The 20488-nt window shown below is 31.7% G+C and overlaps 1 protein-coding gene across 4 annotated transcripts; it reads right to left on the minus strand.

Annotated features, from left to right (window-relative positions):
* Nucleotides 1–445: 445 nt before the first annotated feature.
* Bm12460 (Uncharacterized protein) lies at nucleotides 446–20353 on the minus strand (the record flags this gene model as incomplete). 4 transcript variants are annotated; one of them, XM_043077263.1, is made up of 43 exons in its annotated part: nucleotides 446–535; nucleotides 757–993; nucleotides 1303–1425; nucleotides 1523–1591; nucleotides 1931–2377; nucleotides 2622–2711; nucleotides 2849–2962; nucleotides 3320–3391; nucleotides 3769–3837; nucleotides 4032–4126; nucleotides 5922–6064; nucleotides 6370–6543; nucleotides 6897–7069; nucleotides 7230–7324; nucleotides 7638–7782; nucleotides 8060–8194; nucleotides 8616–8678; nucleotides 9038–9157; nucleotides 9562–9709; nucleotides 10031–10192; nucleotides 10426–10547; nucleotides 10872–11107; nucleotides 11506–11554; nucleotides 11766–11954; nucleotides 12106–12346; nucleotides 12560–12657; nucleotides 12808–12939; nucleotides 13091–13151; nucleotides 13581–13665; nucleotides 14048–14190; nucleotides 14365–14418; nucleotides 14515–14605; nucleotides 14990–15107; nucleotides 15576–15822; nucleotides 15892–16007; nucleotides 16114–16268; nucleotides 17531–17735; nucleotides 18194–18388; nucleotides 18634–18876; nucleotides 19140–19261; nucleotides 19341–19439; nucleotides 19741–19900; nucleotides 20204–20353. In XM_043077263.1, 43 exons carry the CDS (start codon nucleotides 20351–20353, stop codon nucleotides 446–448), a joined length of 6075 nt encoding a protein of 2024 aa, XP_042933197.1. The 4 variants fall into 4 exon arrangements, with proteins under 4 accessions (XP_042933197.1, XP_042933198.1, XP_042933200.1 ...); XM_043077266.1 differs by lacking the exons at nucleotides 446–535; nucleotides 757–993; nucleotides 1303–1425; ... (5 more) ...; nucleotides 3769–3837; nucleotides 4032–4126 and adding an exon at nucleotides 5700–5818; XM_043077265.1 differs by lacking the exons at nucleotides 446–535; nucleotides 757–993; nucleotides 1303–1425; ... (5 more) ...; nucleotides 3769–3837; nucleotides 4032–4126 and adding an exon at nucleotides 5700–5818 and having other exon boundaries at nucleotides 13091–13157.
* Between the last annotated feature and the right edge of the window lie 135 nt (nucleotides 20354–20488).

Raw genomic sequence — 20488 nt, forward strand, 5'->3', positions numbered from 1 at the left:
CTAGCTAATGTAGTTGGTAAAACGCAAAAAATTAAGTACGACATGTAATATTGACGATAATACGAAGTGTAGGATAAAAGAAGCACTGGAACATAAGTTGTATATGTAAAGTAAGCAAATCGAGCACTACTTTAGGTACTATATTATGATATTACAAGGGCACTTCATAAAAAAAAAAAAAAACATTTGGATTTGTAGCGAGAATTAAACACAGAACATCATGAAAAAATAGCTACATAAAAAAAGCTACACCAGCCGTAGGTTCTATTCCAGTTTGACTTACTTCCAGAGCTTATTATATCATCGCTGCTTTCAAATGTAATTTTAATGTAGAAAAAAATGATTCGAATTAGAAGTTCATCTAGAAATTTAGACCATATTTCATATAGATGAGCCTCTTTAGTACTATGTCATTGCCTTTGGGTTCTTTTCAAAAATGAAATTTTTAAGAGCGAAGCATTTTTGAACCAGCGAGGATTTGTCTGTGTAGTTGACCATATTTTAGTTCTGCGTTAACTTGCTTCACTTTCAGTTCCTAAACATACATGTTAACTCAAGTAGAAATTGTTCTATTTCCTGAAAAAATGCGAATGAGCATTTTTCACGAAAACTGACAGATACCGAGTTCTATGAGCTTCAATTTCACAAATTCATTCTCGAAAGGAATGATCGGCTAGTCTGTCGTAATTCTGTCTATCATATAAAATCGGAAACATTTAGAAAATTACGACTTCGATAAAATCTTTCAAAACATACCTGTTGTTTGTAAGCAATTCTCTTGCAAATCTCTACTAATCTATTTCCTTCTACCATCAATTTCTCTAATTCCTTGCCGTTGCAAATCTCTGACCTTATTTTCTGACACATCTCACTGGTTCCTTTATGTAGTATTTCAAATTTACTTTTCATATCTTCTAGTTCTTGCATATTTCGGGAAATACTATGCGTACATTCGTCCATAGTAAGAATATTATTCGAATCACCCACACGTTTCTGCAAATTGTCTCTAATATTTTGTAGAACAAGCTTTTGAAAAAATAGTTAGAGATTTAGGTTCAAGGATTAACATGTTTTTTCTTTTTTTTTTTTTTTTTTTTTTTTTTAATGCAGTTCTAGTAGTCTCATATATTTTACTACCATAAAAATATGGTAGTAAAAATATTCCCCAAGTACAGGAATTTGTAATCGAAAGTAAAGAAACTGATGGATGTTGCATCAAACTTTTCTAGAATCGGATTAGATGTATAGAATTGATATGGTAACGTCGTTTCAAAAACGGAAATTAGATTTCGTTAACATAACCATTATCTGTTCCATCCTTCCCATGCAATTAGTAATATGCCAAACACTGTTAGTCAGTTTTTCCGTTCGTTTCTGGTAGAACTCCAGTAGAGAATGGATTTTTGAAGTCAATTCTTTGCAGTCCTGAAATTGTTTAGTGATTTGATATAGTCTTTGTAGCCTTTATTCCATTGTCAGATTCCAGAAAAACAATGAGGAACTCAGCCATGTAAATTCGCACCGTCAAAGTTTTCTTCTTTTCTTTCCTACCAGATTTCTTCCTACTGCTGTGTGCGATTGTTATTTTCGACTAAAAATTATCAAAGTTAGTTTTTTAAACTTCTTTTAACTTGTAATCTACTTTAAGCTTGCAATCTAATATTTGAAACTCTCGAAATAAGAATGTAATTGGACCTAAAAGCTGAGAAAATTAGCCAACAGTAAATATTTTTCATTTCAAATACGAACTTGTAATTACACCTTGATGAGTTTACAGCCATCATTTGTCTCTCTCTTTCTGTCTTTAGCAAAACAAGCAAGTAATCCTGATCATCATACCACAATTCATTTCACTCTACATTTATTCTATTAGAATTGAAATGTGATGGCATTTGTATATTATAGAAAATAAAAAGAAAATGCTGCATACCCCTTCATTTATTTCTTCATTTCCTGCAAAAGCCAAGGTTATGCCTGACTTGATCAAGTAACAGAAATGAGGCTGATCACTTAAGATGACTTTCACTGCAGCCTCAAAATTATTCAAGACGTACATCATCATCTTCTTCTTCGAATTGCTTGCTTCATTTCTAAATTTCTTCACAAGTGTACCTAACTTCTCCTTTAATTGGCGTTGGAAATTCGCTGGTTCCGCTGCAGAAAATTTCACGCTTTGGAGAGAATTATCAGTTTTGTAAAAGCGATAGTAAAGTTCCATGTTTTCTTCGTGAGCCTTTTTGAGCATAAGTTCATATTGAACGATTTCCAAAGCTGTCAAATGACATTGTCGCTCTATCTTCTCCATTCTTTCTTTTGTGGCATTCTCCACTTCTGTCTTTTGTTTCTCAAGTTTTTCCTTGAATCTTTTTTCTACATTCTACATAAATAATAATATTATAGATAACTTCATGAAATAAGTAAAACATGATAAAAGTAATCATAATAATATATGGGATATAAAGTTTCTCTTTTCCAAAAATCTAGCAACATTTTCCGAGTTTCAGCCATGTCAACTTGATCCTCCTATGACGAATTTTGATTTTTACAAGGGAAAGAGTATTTTTCGATATCAAGAAACGATAAATTATTTGAAAATGTGACCAATAATTTTAAAATTCCACCTGCTTCACTGCCAGCAGTTCTACACCTTCGTTGCAATTTTTCTGCAGTGCCGCGTTCAGATCGATTATTTTGTGTTCAACGTCATATAGCTGAAGTAAATACTGTACAATGTACTAATAAAAGTAAAAAAAAAAAAAAAAAAACATTTCTATTTACTGGAAAAAATTGCTGAGAAAAATAGATTCAGGCAGCGCTAATTCTCAAAACTACAGAATACAAGTATCACCTGTTCCCTCAACTTATCTTTTTCATTTTGATACTGTTCGATTTCTGACTGAAAAGTGCTTTCCTGACTGAGCGCATCTTCCCTGAGCTGTTTGAATTCTTTTTTGAGATTTCGCTTTAATAAAGACGTTAACATTCTTCAAAACTGCAGCTTCATTATTTAGCGATGAATTAAGATAACAACACTAAAATGTGATCCTGTCCCTCCTGTTAAGATCCAGAAAATGGTATTAACATTGCTGACAAGGAAGAGACAACTGATTATAGTTGACATATCTTTCTGTAGTGTTAAATAGTAATTCATCTATTTATTACAGCAAAAGAACCTTTGAGCTTGCTTTATCTTCTCAGAATTGAAAAATATCGACAAATCAATCAATGGATAAAGCTGGCATATGTAACTCTCATCAAATATGGTAAATTTTGGGGAATAAATTGCTGGCCTTGAAAGACTATTAACCAAATAACTTACACATTGAGCCTTCCAATTAATTACATCTGTGGTACGAGCAAACATCTTAATACTCTTCTTTGCATTCCCGACCTGAAATGAGATCTGAGATTGTATGGCGAGATGGTATAGCCAGAGAAATAACTATTTCTTAGTAAATAAAAGTAATTGCTTTTCAAAATTTAGTTCGAAACTACTTACCGTCGAATAATAACGAATTTAAAGTTTAGAACATCACTGACTTATGATTTGCAATTAACAATGAGTGACTTGCAATGAACTACTAAGCACTAAGATTACTCTCACTAGATTAGCCATCTTTTTCTTCAATCCAAATCACTCTTGCTTCTTTTTCAAGATAAAATTGAATCAAAAAAATTCTCCCACTTATTCTAACCTTGCAATACATGATGGTTGATCATCTACAGCACAGAGAGAGGAAAGATGAGTAAAAATAAGGAATCACAAACCGTTATTTTAGAATTGTTAGAAATATGACTGTTAGTACATCCTTTGTGTTTCACTTGCAGTTCATCGAGCTGAAAATGAATTTGACTGTTCATCAAAAATTCCAGTTAGAATGAATCATGCGATATTCGCTTCTCATAGGAATTTAGTGATTTTTATAATTTTTTTTTTTTTTTAAATATGAAAAAGGCAAACAGTGAATGGTAAAGAGTCAAGAGTAAATGGAATATCAATTTGCTGCTACAAAAAATTATTGAAGTCTAACTTTGGCGTTAAGAATTTGTATTTTAAATTGCATAATTTGACAATTTGAACAGGAATTTCTTGCAGACTTTTCTCGAAAAGTGCGCTTCATTGGTTCTAAAATTCGAAATTTTTGAATTAAAACAATATGAAAGCAAAAGAAAACATAACGCAAAAGTTTTTGTTTTGTGCAGTGCACGACCACAGCAAGAAATCCTTTAAGATTCATTCAAAATTTGCTCTGAAACGAGAACAGTTCTGCTAATTTAACTTCGTAATTCCACTCCTAATTAAGATATTGCTGTACTACTGTATTCTTTATTGTTCGAACCATAACACTACCTTATTTTTGGATGTGATCAAAAATTAGTAAAAACCTTGTAATTTTGATTAGTTGAGGCAGTTATGATTTGCAGATCATGTAAATATTTGAAAAAAGTTGTTAGGAAATTGTCATTTATGCACATATATTGAGTTAACTTAACAGATATATGTACAGTGTACTGTGAAACCTTTAGCATTTCCATATTTCTAAATTTTCAAGAAATCGTGAAGACATGATAATCAGTGACACCGAAATATCATAAAATGTAGTTATTATCAGCCATAAGGAGAAAAAGTTATGCAGCTAATAATTCCCAGCATGAATTTCTTGGCCACCACATTATTTTCCAAAAAACGCAAAGATATAATTTAAATGAAAAAAAAAAAACTATCTATTCGTTGCCGAACATAGAATTCAGTTAAACCTTATACATATTCTGTCAACTTATTCATCGACAACGAAATTTACAGAAAAATCGAAATGAGAGTTAGAAATTCGAATTTGAAAATGAACTGAATTTTCGAAATACTGAAGGAGTTGTGATAAAATTGCCAGAATTAAAAAGAAATACAATAAGACCAAAGAATATCTCTAAAAATTAGCAACACCATTTTAAGTATATTTAAATAAATGACTAGCCTAGAAGAAATACGAGAACGCTAACATTCGCAGCAGTATACAACGGAGGATATCATAGAGCATGTAATCTAGAATTGCACAGCAGATGAGATATTGGGGACTGATGTGTCAAAGGAAGGTCAGCAACTCTGTAAGGGAGTGACGAAGAAGCAGAAAGCATTCCGATCTACCTAACTGTCAGAAAGTTCTTCTAATTCCTAGGTGAATATTTAAAGCAAGATATTAGCGGTAATATGCTGTACAGATAAGTGGCAGCAATAAGACTGGGACAGGTGAAAAAACTTGGAATTAATTATAGAAGCAATATACTACCAGAGAGAGATCAAAAATCAAAATTTTTGTGGAACGTTTTCAAAAAACTTTCTTAACTCTTCCTGTTAATAAGTTTCCAAAATTGTCAAACAAAGCTCCCATGTAACTACTTCTTTATTGTTTGTTACTATTATTTTATTGTTTATTGTTATTTATTTATTATTTATTAATACTATTATTATTGTTGTTATTGTTATTATTAATTATTACTGTTGGTTAATTGATAATGTATAACATCTTGGTTCACAGGAGACAACAGCTACATTATTATTATTATTCAACCGAAAAATCCAAAATTCAACTGGCTTATTGTTCCGGAAGGTACATGGTTCCCTGCTGTTAATCCATTTTTCATTTTACTTTTAATGATAAATAATATTCAATCAACTTTAATAATTAGAGAACTACCAGCATTTAGATAATATTTTTCATTTTATACTGCGTATAACGAATTAATGCTTCTGAAGATCGCAAAATATAAATTAGTTTTCCATATAGATCATGCTCCAAATCATATAACTTCGCCTCACGAGCTGCAAAATAATTTCAAATATGCCGTGACTTATGTAAACTCCAGTTAGCACTTCTTCAATTTTTGACATTAAACATTCAATATTTTACTGGAGTTAAACTTACCTATGCTTATACTGGTGCAAAGTCGTATCAAACGACTTGGATCACCTAGTTCTCGGAATGTAAGTTCGAATGGTTTTGTCATCAATATATCGCGCAGTTTGAAGCTAAGTAAATACACCATTGCAAATGTCATTACCAGTGACCTACAATTACTATCTTTTAACTGCAGAAATTAAAAAGTTTTTGGAGTGTCCAGATATATTGCTACATATGAATGAACAGGTTATTCTCAATAAATCCGAAGCATCACAATTTGGAGAGATAGTATACACTGCAATAGAAGTTTAAATTTACTTGGACGAAGTTTTTTTTTTTTTTTTTTTTTTTATAATTTTTGAGGGTTATAATTCTATCTTTTGCAGCATTTTCACGGAACAAAATGCTGCTTTTATTTGCCGTACAATGCTAAATACGCAAAAAATTGTTCAAAGCCAAAAGATATACATACGGAGTGGAAATATTCAAAAGTCGTAGATAACTCGAAGAAACTTTAGAGACAAAAAAAAAAAATCGTGGTTCTTCCATTGTGCCAATCGTCGATCCATCATGGCTAACACCATACTGTTCCAGCATGACAACATGCGATGCCGAACCTTCCGTGCAGTCTGGTTTTAACACTAATCTAGAATTAACTGAACTTCTAGTAATGAAAAGAAGAACCAAAGTGCGTCGGCATGCTCAGAACATATAAACAGAATAAGTTTTACCTTCAATCCGCCTAGGCTATTAGTAATATTTAATAATGCTTGTTGAAGAATGATATGTTTCAGATATTAGATTATTAGTATGTCAATAAAGTCATACAAATATTTCTCCATTCTCTTCTTCAACGCATAAAGTAATGAAAATGAGTCACTTTAAATATGAAGCAAATAGGTGTCAAATTAATAAGTCATTTAGCCTAGACAAAGTGGAACGCATGTTTATTCCATTTATTAGTATGAGTAATGTCAAGCAAAAAAAGAAAACACTAACCTTGTCATGTATTTAAATGAATAATTGAAATAAGTGAAACGGTGACTGAATTGTTCGTCAGCGATAGTTGGATTTTCATACATTAGATCACCATTAGGTACAGTAATCAGTGGTCGAACTATTTCAGAAATGTCCATTTCGAAAGTGTCTGAACAGTTTGCCGATTTGAGCACCTAAATATGAACGAACATTTCGTATACTTTAATAGTTCATTTTGAAATCACAACTGAACTGTACTGTCGTCGAAGTCTTTCCATTTTGAAAATGGAATTAATAAGAGTCAAAAAAATGAACAAGAAAATGTATTTAGCTAATGGATTCAGTGATGCAAACATTTGAAAGATGCTCCAGCTCTTGTTGTTCCATTTCCATTTCCCACTCACGCGCAGTTTCCAGTGGTGTTGTATCCGTCTTTTTCAGTAAATTATCTGAATTTGTTAAAGAAAGGAAAACTACTTTTCAAATAAATCCTAGTGTATTTCTTTGCTTCTTAAACAAAATAAATCACATTCCTGCTTATTTGAATAGATGGGTAGCCTTCAAATACATTGCAGTGCTTCCTTTATCCTATTACTTTGTAGTACCGACTGTAAAAATTGATAATCAGCAGTGTAACATATGATCATCTTGGAACAATGACAACAGTTTTTCAGAACAAATCCAAAGGGTTACAGTTATTAAGAATTAGAAGTTTGGTATCACGCAAGTAATACTGAATGATTGAAAGTGTCTTGAAAATACCCGTCTGTTCCTGAATACGCATTCTTCGCAGATAAATCCGTGATTTCAATTTCAATCCATTTATAGACTCGTTTGCCAGTTGTATCAATTGGCCTTTCCAATCTGGATGAGCATAATGAATCATACCTCGACAGGATAATGTAGCCTGGAATTACAATTTCTGTTCAGATTCTTTTCGTTTTCCTAAAAAATTTTTCTTTAATTGCCTATTAGTCTATTTAAAAATTTAAGAAAAAGTTTAATTAAAAAAGATATATATCTAAAACTTAATCTCTAAAAGTTGTGGTAAAAAATGAAATTTGCAAATGAAATAGGAAAAAAATTTTTAAAGTTTATCCCATGTCCAATGCGTCGTTGGAAATAACTTCTGGGAAACTATAAACGAAAATCAAAATATAAGAGAGAAAAAATGGAGAAAGCACTTTAACAATAGTTTCTGCACCGAGTGATTTGATAAAATTTTGCGCATATATATCAAATGCGAAGTATTTGATTAAATAATTGTACTCTCGATCGCTAATCAGTGGTAAATCTTCCAAATGACACTCATATAATATCTACAATAAAAATTATCTCAAATGCAAGATTCGCTTGCAGTGTGTTGTGATAAGCAAGGACAACCTACACATAAGAAAAAATTCCTACATATGCGAGGTAATATACAAGAATCATGTATATGGTTTTGAATCAAAATATCGACCGAATGAAACGGAATGGAAAACGAATGAAATTACTCAAGTTAAATTTCGTTTGATTTCTAATTTTGCTAATTAAGGCGACTTGGTTAACATATAAGCAATAAACTTTGACCAAAAACAAATATTCACCAAAAAAATTATTTAACTAATACTAAACGCAACATCAAAATTCATAAATATGAGGAAATGAAATGCTTACAGGATGCTGTTATGAAAATTTACAAGAATATTATGAAAATTAAGATATAAAAAAAATCTGGAAACAAAGTTTTGGTCTAACCGGTTGTTTGTCGATCCGCAGTGTGAACACCATTTGGACCGGAAGGAAAATTCCAACAAACATCTGAAAATATACTTGTGAGTTTTCTCAATGGAACTATTTTATTCGTCCCGACTACTACAATTAAAAAGATAAGTTATGAATAGCAGTGAAAAAATAATCAACTCAGTCAAAATTAAAATTTCTTAGTCATAATACTAAAAGGTGAATAGCGAGAGAAGCATGGGTGAATAAAACTTTTGTAAGAGGTCATTTGTATCAATGGGATCAGACTTATTAATTCTCTATATATGCTCCCATGTAACTTTGTTGCAATGAAGTGATAAAAAAAAATTTTGACTGATCGATTATAAGGTTGCTTAATTCGATTTTTTCCAAACTGAACAAACCTATTATTATTAATACAAGAAAACAATACTCACATTTTCAGATATGAATAGAATTAACATGACAAGAATGACAAATACCACAAAGAGTATTCCTCCACCCAAAAATATTTTAACTGGAACTGAAGTCAATTCCGCACGTTTTCTTGGGTAGAACTGGAAATAACTCTCTCTAAAACTTTTTTTTTTTTTTAAAAATCATGTTTTTTTGATAATTTTTTAATAAAATTTTGGTAAAATAACTTTTTTTTGCAATAATTTGAACAGTCTAAAGAAGGGCTCCTGCATAACGGCGACATAGCTAGACAATGGACACGTCTTGGAATTTAACTCCAAAAAAGATCTGTTTCCTCAGAGACAATGTAATGAACTACCGAAACTTCCTTGTGAAAATTGATGTTAATGAATAAGAAAAGAAATTATTTCACGCAAAATTGGTTTGAAATAGCAACCCAGCAATACAAATATATAATTTAGCAGCAATTAAAGAAATACCGAGTTTTACATCACTTAATATTGAGACAATCCAATAAAATATGATGAAGAAAAGATGGACTGACCGCTTCCAGCTTTCGCATGCCCTTGATGAAATATAAATAATAATTAATTGTTTTCAAGATATAAAAATCCAATAGAGTTAATGTTGTTGATGTAAAGGTCCAATCAAGAATTGTTGCTATTTCGAAGACTGGGACGGTGTAAAAATATCTGAAAAAGGTGTGACCAAAAATTTCTCACTAATGCAAAAAACACTTTGCACAATATTTTTAAGACATGTTACTCCTAATCACAATACATCTTCCTCCACAATAAAACGTACATAACAGAGCTAGTGGAAACGCGATTTAAGACACAAAGATAAAATGATATTATCAAATCTGTACGGTATAAAACGGATAACGAAGAGGTTTAAGGGTCAATATTTTTCAAGATGACAGATTCCGTAATATCTGGCACAACTAGAAGATACTAGATATTGATAATCACTGCTACCTACTTTTGTGTCTAATAAATATCTGTGCAACAAACCCGACGTATAAAGCCCAGCTTACTGGATTGGATTTCATCATCACATCACCAACGATAAATTTTGGATAGCCATCTCGTACTTGAAATGCACTTGAAAGCATGTGTATACCCCGGGCTATATACCAAATAAATAAACCGACAGTCATCCGACGATTATCATCGCTATAACTACATGAATGATATGCATGAAGGAATCACATCAAAATAAAAAACATATACAACTAGTTACGACTAGAAATATGCAAACTGTGACAAAAAAGTTAGAGACAAGGGAATAATGGATAGTAGTGGATATGAAATACCCATAATACCTTGGACAAGACCTAAACAAAACTTCAAGACGACGAAATGATCTATGAATTCATACAGTTTCACTAACAAATTCAAAAATTTACATTTGTGGTGAAATTAATAGTATTATGAGGATGTAAATGTGAATTCCGATTACTTCAACCACTAAATATACAAATTTCACACGTATCGCTCGTTTGAGGTAAATTATCCGATCCAGTATAATCTAAAAAATAAAAAGTTTCTTAAAAAAATAACTGCTAACGTATTCCACACCTAAAATATTCGACGAAGATTTATAGAACTGTGAAGCTCGCGCGGTCAAAAAAATTTACTTGTTATTACACTTTAACTTGTTAAAAAACGCGGTTAATTAAACTTCCGGTAAACTGCCTAGAACGGAATGTTAGTGAAACATTTAAAATCCAAACTCATATCAGAAGACATAAAAAAACTCAATAGCACGTAAGTCGGTACACAATCATCGCATACGGAATAACATACGGAAAGGCTAGAAAATAAAATTACTGGTGGGGAAATTTAAACTTACCATGCCAAGACTTGTCATAAAATAGTAAACAAATGTATCCGGCAACAAGCTACTTTTGCTCTCCAGTAATGTAAAAGCATCTCGGCGTGCCAAATCGAAATTGGAAAAATTAATAATCATGGTGATAAGGGCAAGTAAATCAGATAAAATCATCCACGGATAGTAGTTTGAAGGAGAACGCTGCCGTAATCGTAAGATATCCAATAATGCTGACCATAAACAACATTTTTTATGATCTGAATTACAGCTACCATAATGCAAATGCATCACACATATTAATATATCAAACAAAACAGAAACAAGGCTAATCAGTTTTCTAATCTTAAGCTTTTTCTTATTTACTAATTAATTCAAACATTTACTTAAGGATAAAGGATCTCTACTATGTATTGCGACTTGATAAGGAGCGATCTATTCTAAACGCTATTTCGTAAAACAGATATAAGACCACGGCATAATTTAGAGTGATTGTTTCTGTACCCGCCGAAATTTTAAATATTTTGAAGCTGTAAATGAAAATAGATGATACTACAACCAGCTGAAACAACAGTATACAGCACTATGAGTAAGGCTATTATCTTCCTTCTTATTTATAAGGAAATAAAAAAAAAAAAAAAAAAAAGAATAATAAGACCTTCATTTCTCAGTAATTGTCTACTCGATGCGTACCAAAAACCATTTCGCTGAAACCACAGGGATGAACGAAATTCATCAGAAAAGATAAAAATGCGTTAGGGGATAATATATAAAATATTATAGTTATTGGAAAAGAAGAAAAGATATCTGAATTCCCATTTCATGGATTCCATTACCAAAAGTCCATACTTATTAGAAATAAGGACTGTTAAAAGAGTAAACCAAGCATCTTATGTAAAGAATAGAAGAATAGTTTACTCTCATATTATGACGATGGGTGAAGAGTACGAGAACAAGAAGGCAAAATATGACCACAGATATCGGTTCATCAGCGATACCTACGAATCGTCCTATCATCGCCATACTCCATCTACCACATTTCATCCATTCTTTGCACATCCATGGTAGGGAGGTATATTTGAAGCAAACCGATACTAGTATCATTATCTGCAACTGTTACTATCTTTTGTTTAAAATTTAGATGAAACCTTCGTCTTATATTTAATTACTTATGCAGTTTGAAAGAACATCATGTAAAATTAAAGACGCTTGAATTAAAATGAGACAAAAATTCAAAATTGCAATTTATCATCATCACCTGTACATAAAAAATAGCAATAGTCCAAAGCAGACGACGCTTCCGTTCGGTGATAGCTCCCCAGAAGAAGACTAACATTGTCAGAGGAAATGTAAGTAAGCAGGCAGATTGACCATGGCCAACAATTATTACCAGATAACACAGCAAGGCCGTATTACAAATCCAAAATGTTCCAATTGCATCCATTAAGCGCCACAGTAATGGTAACTTCAACCAGCGATGATGCACTTCATTCATGTACCTGTAAGCGAGCTACCATGAAAAATTGGCATTGTATGTGTAGCGACAGTAGCTCTTATCTCAAAAAATGAAGCAAAGATACTGTGAATTAGTCTTCGCATCAAATGCTAATTATATTTCCCAAATGTTCTACGTGCTAATTTATCGCGACATTAGTTTCACAAATTAATATGACTATTAAAACAGAATAAGAACTCTCATAAAAAATAATTACTTAACAATGTCTCTGGAACTAGTAACCAAACAAATCTCATTTCCAAGATTGCATTTTTCAAGTTTACCCAAGGAATTTTGTGAAGCCAAAGTTAACTCCTGAAATGGCAATATAAAAATCTCGAAATAATTCCAAAACTGACAATAAATCAATCAAAAGTATTCCCTCATAAAAATTTGTCTTGGTATCATTCTTTGATTCCCTCTTACAATGTAATGTTTGCAAGGAATGCTTCAAATTAAAGATACCTTTGGTAGCTTCTCTAACAGCAACCTTTTTTCTTCATTGATAACAAAGCGAATGTAGCGATAACTAAGTGTTTTACGGGCCATCCAAAGCGCACATGTAGAGAGCAAAGCGGAAATTGTAATGTATTGAGTCTCAAAAACAAGAAATATATCTTTAACTTGTAGGGATGAACTAAGCACGTTAAGACTGTACATCAAGTGTCACGTTATTCTTGTTCAAAAGTAAATTTCAGCAACAAATCCTTCAAATCGAGAAATCTAACTTCTTGATAAAAGCACTAACCTGTGTTTTCTTAATCCCTTTCATCCTATCATCTTGACCAGTTTTTATTTCTGACGTAGACCTAAAGCTAAAACAATGAGCTAATTAGCGGTAAACAATTATCTTTACAGAAAAAGATCTTCGCCATTAAATCAGATAGATAAGCATGATTTCTTGTTTTCTCCAAGTTAAAGGATAAGAGGAGGAACTGAGTTACAAAATAAAAATTCTACTTCTACAATGCATTGTTCGTAGAAGAGTTCTTTTCTGATTCATAAGAATTAACGGTATGTTAATATAATCAAAGTCTGACTGTCTAGGAAGATATTTTAAAATACTATCATCACTACTGACGAGAAAAAACAGTAACTATCGGACTACTGATTACAACAGATCCGATCGGATGTTTTATTTTTAGTTTCCGTTTATGTTATAAAGAATTCATGGACTGCTTCTTATTCATTTTTTAAGAAATACATGAATGGAGTTAAAGAATGTAATTAAGCATTACGAATAACTACTAAACGTTGTTTCCTCTACATTTTCTGTTGCTGAATCCACCGTATGCAATAAATTCTCGTTCCATCCACGTATTGCTGAAAAATCCGAAAATATACCAATTTTAAGATCATTATATCCCTCCGAATTTGTCCTTTAAACATTCAATATGAAAAAATTAATATATTGTGCCCATTCCATCAGTTGATTACAACAAATAATTAATTGGTCAATGAGCATAATATAAAAATGAAAACAATGGCTTAAAAAAGTCTCAGGATATCTCTTTAAAACTTACTTCAAATTATGAAAATAAGGGTATCCGATACCAATTTCAGTTCATTTTAATTGAAGAATTTAAAACAGCATATTTTCTAGATGAACCAACAAACATGATTATGCCGAAGAACAAATACCATTCGGCCTGTACAAATGTGCTAACAATGACAGTAGCTAGACAGTGTTTGTGGTAAAACTCACACTCAATAAACCACTCTCCAAAAGGTAGATTGAGATTCGTCATTGCTCCCACAGTACGTTTGATTTTCGCCAAGCGACGATAATCTCGTTGTTGATGGTAGGTCATTGCTTTGTAAATTAACTGAGTTTGAAGGACAACACCTCTGTAATGCTGCTGCATCACTACATAAAAGGGAGTAGTAGTTGAAATTTGATATTTCAAGTCTTTTAATCTAGAACTACTGCTTATCTTACAATCCCTTTTATAATAATACTTGATCAGAGGAGAAACAGAATCTTACCATGGATTCAGAAATATTGAAAATCTTAAAACTTACCTGTAACATACAATTCGATCGGCTCGTGTATCAATGACGGTTCGTTGAAAGTGCCTACAATCACTATATTCTACTTCTTTTGATAATAAAAGTGAGATAACCCTCTACTGCAGCATAGAAGAATTATTGTGCTATAAATAAATTGCATACCAACTACTGATCAGACGAAGTTGGAATAGAAGCGCTGCGAAGGTCAGCACATCGAAGAGAAAACTATTTATGCTTAATTCTCCATATGGTGCTTAAAAATCATATAAATTTTCCATTAAAATATTTTAATCTTAAGAAATTGTAAAGAAGTTGCTGAAAAAGGAGAGTAGACAGTATTATCCATGTCATTGTTAAAATAGACAATTTCTGGTGATCAATTTTTTACAAATAATAATTTTGGAAAACAACCTTTAAACTGACTTATTATGAAGTTCACACACACACACACACACACACACACACACACACACACACACACACACACACACACACACACACACACACACACACACACACACACACACACACACACACACACACACACACAAACACACACACACACATTTACTTCTATCTCCAAGCTACTATTTTATTCGTTCTCTCAGATAATGTAGGAACAACAGGAAAAATATACTGGTATTGTCTTCGGAAGAATTTGAAAAATAAGATAACATCACATGAAATGACGCATAGCTGATTGAATGGTTCGTTTTGTCATATATTAAAAAATGTCCTATTAATCCATCACCGACCTGAAAAACTTTTGTTCACTGCTTTTACTAAAATTGGGAAAATTGAAAGACCATTTAACAGTACTGAATCATGCAGCCAGTCTAGAACAGAATTCATTAAAGATACTTTCCTCTACGTAAGAACATAAGTTTTTCATAGTTTGTTAAGAGATTCTTCCCTCCTTTAGATAGTGACGCGAAATAATTTGACAACATATATTTTGCTTTTTTCCAAGAGCTATCTTCTACATATTTAATGTTACTGGAGCTAAATCACCGGGAGAGGCAATCGAATGACTGGTAGGTTTGTAATCAGAAAGCATTCAAAAATTAATTCCGATAAAGTTCAATGACATATCATTAATCCAGTGGCATAAACACCCGCTGATAATAAGAAATCATTAAATTTTCAACGTTTAATATAAGAATGAGAATACTTTTTTTCAGAGAGTGGTAATTAGATTTTAGGCAATTAAAAAACAATCATACCAGCGCTGCAATACGTAGGAAAACTGCAGCAAGAAGATAAATTGTTATCAGACGCCATTTTCGGATAAAAACAGATGGATGTGAGAGGTAAAGATCAGCACCACGCCAAAGATTGATAAATGCAAGGATAATAAGAACCGCTGATAAAAAGACTGGCGATGAAAGGCGTATTCCATCTGATAGCACGAGCAACAATACAACCCAGTGATAATACGAGCATACACATTGCTTCAATTCATCCAATACTCTAAAATAAATTGAAATTACTCAACACTGAAGTCTTGTAAAGTTGCAAATATAATGTAATGTTACTAACTTGACGTGAGCAGAGAAGAAATAAGGCGCAGGATTACATTCAAGAGACTCATTTCGATGAAGCGCTAGCAGAATGCCATCATTTGATCCGCCACTAGCGCCATCTCCTTCCACACGCTAGATTTAAAATTTGAACAATAAAAGTTAAAGTTGAAGTATCGAATATGGAACAAATAGGCCTAATAGAATTTGATGGAAAATATTTGATATTCCTGCAGCCTACCTCGATTTTGAAATTATAATATTGCATGATGGAGACACCAACGTTGAGAAAGTAACAGTAAATCGCATATGATGATTTCCGTTGCGAACTAATTGGATACTGTCCATTATTAATGAAAGCAAAATAGGGAGCAAAATATGGATGTATAGGTATTTCTGAAATTGATTCGAAAGTATATAATTACATAGAGGAAAATAATAAGATTTACGAGGTTTACAGATTTTGCAGCTCTCACACTATTAACATTCGCAGTTTTCCACTTGAAGCTAGTTCTTATATTTCTAAATAACATTTTAAAGCAAGATCTTAACTAATGAATTAGTGCACTGAAGCTGAAAAATATTATTAGTTGTATAAAAAATGCTGACAGGATCACTTAGCAGGTAGACAGTTTCAAAAAAGTCAACGAGCAGAAAGAATAAATATATACACTAGATATTCTTCGATCCACTCGAAACAAGTAGGCTAACTTGTCGTAAATGGTTAACTTCAAAAAGTTTAAGTAAGTTCAAGCAAGTACCAAAGTGCATTGCCGTTATATATCTAGAGTAATACTCGGGTCAGCAAAATACGAATCAAAAGAAGCCGATTTGGAGATAGAGCTCACTCTAGAAAAGAAGAAATGGTAGAAGGATTTAAAAGAAGTGGATCAGCAGGGTGAGGAAAAATCTGATTCGACATGCTCAGTGATTCGGCATCTCATCAGGAAGAACGACGGTTCAACAGCGGATCGATAGTGGCATAGAAGTATAACAATTTAGTGAACATGCGATGGACTATTGGTATAATTTAATATTAAGGTGTGTTCATTTCTTTCCTATTATTTTATAAGCTCAATATTGTACAATGTTGCACAAAAAAAAAAAAAAAAAAAGAAAAGAAAAAACAATAAAGCTATTGTCAACATTGCAAAGTTACGACAACAACAAGAACATATTGTAATACATCTTGAAAAATATAACAGAAAGCAACTTGTAAATAAAAAAAACAAAATAGAAAAATTTTTATTTTGAAAAATTTATTAAAAAAATGTAAAAAACCACGAAATGAAAAAGAGAACGGACGAGAAATTTTATCAGAAAAAAAAAAAATCAAAATAAAAACATCAAACTAAGAAACTGGGAAGCAACTTCTAAATAATAAAAAAATAAGAACGTATAAAATATTTATTAACGAACTCAGTAAAAACAGCATCAAAACAAATAATTAAAAAAAATAAATAAATAAAAAATAGTTGAAAGCTCAAAGTGATTAAAAACAAAAGGAAGACTTAATAAACCAAAAATTCATCAAAAATAAAACACTAGCGGTCATAAAGTGATCTTAAACACATATCTTACACTATGATTTAACTATCTTTTTAACCTATCTGAATAGTTTGTAGAGAAATTTAACTATAGTTATAATCTATCCTTACCGTAATAACATTTTCCAGGTACAGGACCGATATATGCGAGCAAAGAGTAAAAGAGAACAAATAAATGATAGCAGACAAAAATCAAGAATATACGTCGAACACGCCATCGATCCATTAACAAGCAGATTACCAAGCTTATTACCGACAGCAAAGAGATGATATTTGAAGCTACTACTGCTGAGAGAAGGACGAAAATCATATACATCTGAAATTCAAATATTCCAAAGTGAGTTTCGAATTGACATACGCAGTTAGTTTAATAGAATTATTTTATCAACTTAGTAATAAATTCCATTCTTATTAGTTATTCACATTACCTTCTAATTAGCTAAATATGTTTAATTTGCTGGTGTACGCTACTCTCTACCATGGAATTCTCTTACTCATTGTTCTCTTCCATAAGATCTCATTAGTTAGTTGCAATAATTAACCTCTGCTTAACTCGATAGGTACTCATCATGATCTATAAACTGAAGAAATTCCAGAACTCAAATATTCTCTATGAGAACATTTTACTAATATGAGTTAAAAGGCTCTGAGTTCCCTGCTGCGTGACTCAGTGTTTTTCTTATCTAAATCTTCGCCGTACAGAGAAGAGATGACTTAGTAGAAATTCAGAAGGCTATTTCGATTATTTCTCACTTGCTTTCAAAAATTATTTACCTCATAACCAAATTTATACACGATAAAATTTGCATAAAATTTGATGAAATAAATAGTTCCTTTGTCGGCATTAGTGCAGTCTACGTCTGGAAATGGCAAAATTGGTAGTGCATTTTTGTAACGTACTGCATACATTTTTTTGATATGTCGAAGAGAAGACCGTGCAGTAAGAGTACATATACAAACCACCGGAGCCTAAAAAGGAATATTTTTTTTACGAATAATAAAAACAGTTCTTAAATTAAACCATAATTTTTTACAATTATTCTACCAGCATTACCAGGAGGAATATTTATTCACCACGAAAAATATTGCAGAAAGTATAAATGAAGCTGGATTAATTATGAAATCAGAATTTCATATGAATATATGATGCGTAAATAAATTTAATGAAACTATTAATGCCAACAAAAACTGAAGTGGTGCTTAAAAAGACAAACCAAAGCCGGTTTGGTATTATCCGAAATCAATCCGATCCAATACAACCATTTTATTAAATGAGGAGTGTCGCAGAAATCTGGATAATCAATGAATCCTTCATATGCATCAAATATTAGCTTGAAGATTGTAACAGCTAATACATAATAAGTGATAAAGAAACAAGCAATCCTTTTGATATTTGCTGGTAGTGGAATGAATAATAATACTGCAACAAAGAGCACAGGTAAAGCAGCGGGTGATACCTGCAATCAAATTTCTGTTCATTTCAATAAAATGAGAATTTGAATTAGAATGTATCATTTGGAAAGGATACTAAAGTACTAATATGAAACTTCTAAGTTAATGGAACGATATAAGTCAAATGTTATGTAAGTTAGATCTAAAATAAATGTATTACGTCAGATCAATAATAAGCTAAGTGAGGAAAGAAAGGCTTGAACGCAAAGTTCTACATTATAATAATTTATACTAATGAAACATTTTTCAACGTCATTAGCAAACTTACTCTATGAATGGCGCAAAATGCAAGTAGAAGTGCACAAGAAATATCGCTCAACCTTATACAAGTAATCAACAATATTCGTCCAAAATCTCGCATCAACGTAGAACAAGATGACGGCAGTTTTACTAAAAATGTCGCTAGATTAAACAAATCATTAAAGTATGTTAACGAAGATTTAGATGAGACAAGTTTTGATAGGAATACCTTTGTAATTCAACGAAATGAGATCTATGAGAACGCACAGAGTGGCTAGCACAAATGAAATGGATACAGTCATAAAGTGTCCCACAATATTTGACAACACTAAAAAGAAGAAATGACACAATAACATTTTCAGTGACTACAAAACATGGTTGCAAAATTTTAGTTTTAAAAGGAAAACCTTATGCCTTCTATTATCAAGTCAGGAATGAGTCAATAAATTAACTCAATAATTTTTTAAAGGAGCAGAATCAGTTTTTTAACTGCTTTGAACTCTGATCAAGATACAAGTGATAGTAGTAAAATTTTCAAGTTTATCATGATTAATAATTCATTCAGCTATTCTTATTAACATTTAGCTTTTTTTTTGTAAGGTATCGGATAATTCTGAAAAAAACTGTACCTCGATACTCTGTAGCCAATGGACCAAGCAGGATATCGCCACTATTAGCTTCATATTTTATAATGTATCGATCGATTAAGAGAACCAAATGAGTTAATGTTAATATGATCAATATGTACCAGAAAAAAGTACTACGATGTAGAAAAAAATTCATCGATGTCTGAAAACTTTAGTACATATCACTGATAAGGTATCGGAGTAATCAAAAAATAACAGAAGGCGAATTTATTTGTACTATGCTGAATAATTTTTTTTTGACATTTCGAAACTTCCGCCCTTAGCACATTACATTTGTGTTTCCACGATAACATCAGACTTATAAAAAAATCCAAATAATCATTAATTTAACCTTACATGCAATATTTATTTATTTAAAAGTGATCTAAATGGAATAATTACGGTAAAAAAATAGTAGAAATATAGTAGAAAAAAATAAAAAAGATAGTAAAAAGGCAGAGATTACTTGGAAAGTGATGCAATATGTGCTGAAAAGGATAAAATAAATGACAGCAATGATACTCTGATTGATGGTAATTGTTGTGATACCAAAGATAATAACTGTTATCAAGTAGATGACACATCTCAAAGTGAAATGAATCAAAGACTCCGCCATTTCATCACAACCATATATCAACCAACCAACAACAAACACTGTTATTTCCGGAACATTGTAATCATTATTTATTATTCGTTGCACTGAAAAAAAGATTACTTTGAGAATTAAATAGTTAAAAAATGGATGCCTTTG

The sequence above is a fragment of the Brugia malayi genome (assembly GCF_000002995.4).
Source record: "Brugia malayi strain FR3 genome assembly, contig: Bm_v4_Chr1_scaffold_001, whole genome shotgun sequence".
NCBI lineage: Eukaryota > Metazoa > Nematoda > Chromadorea > Rhabditida > Onchocercidae > Brugia > Brugia malayi.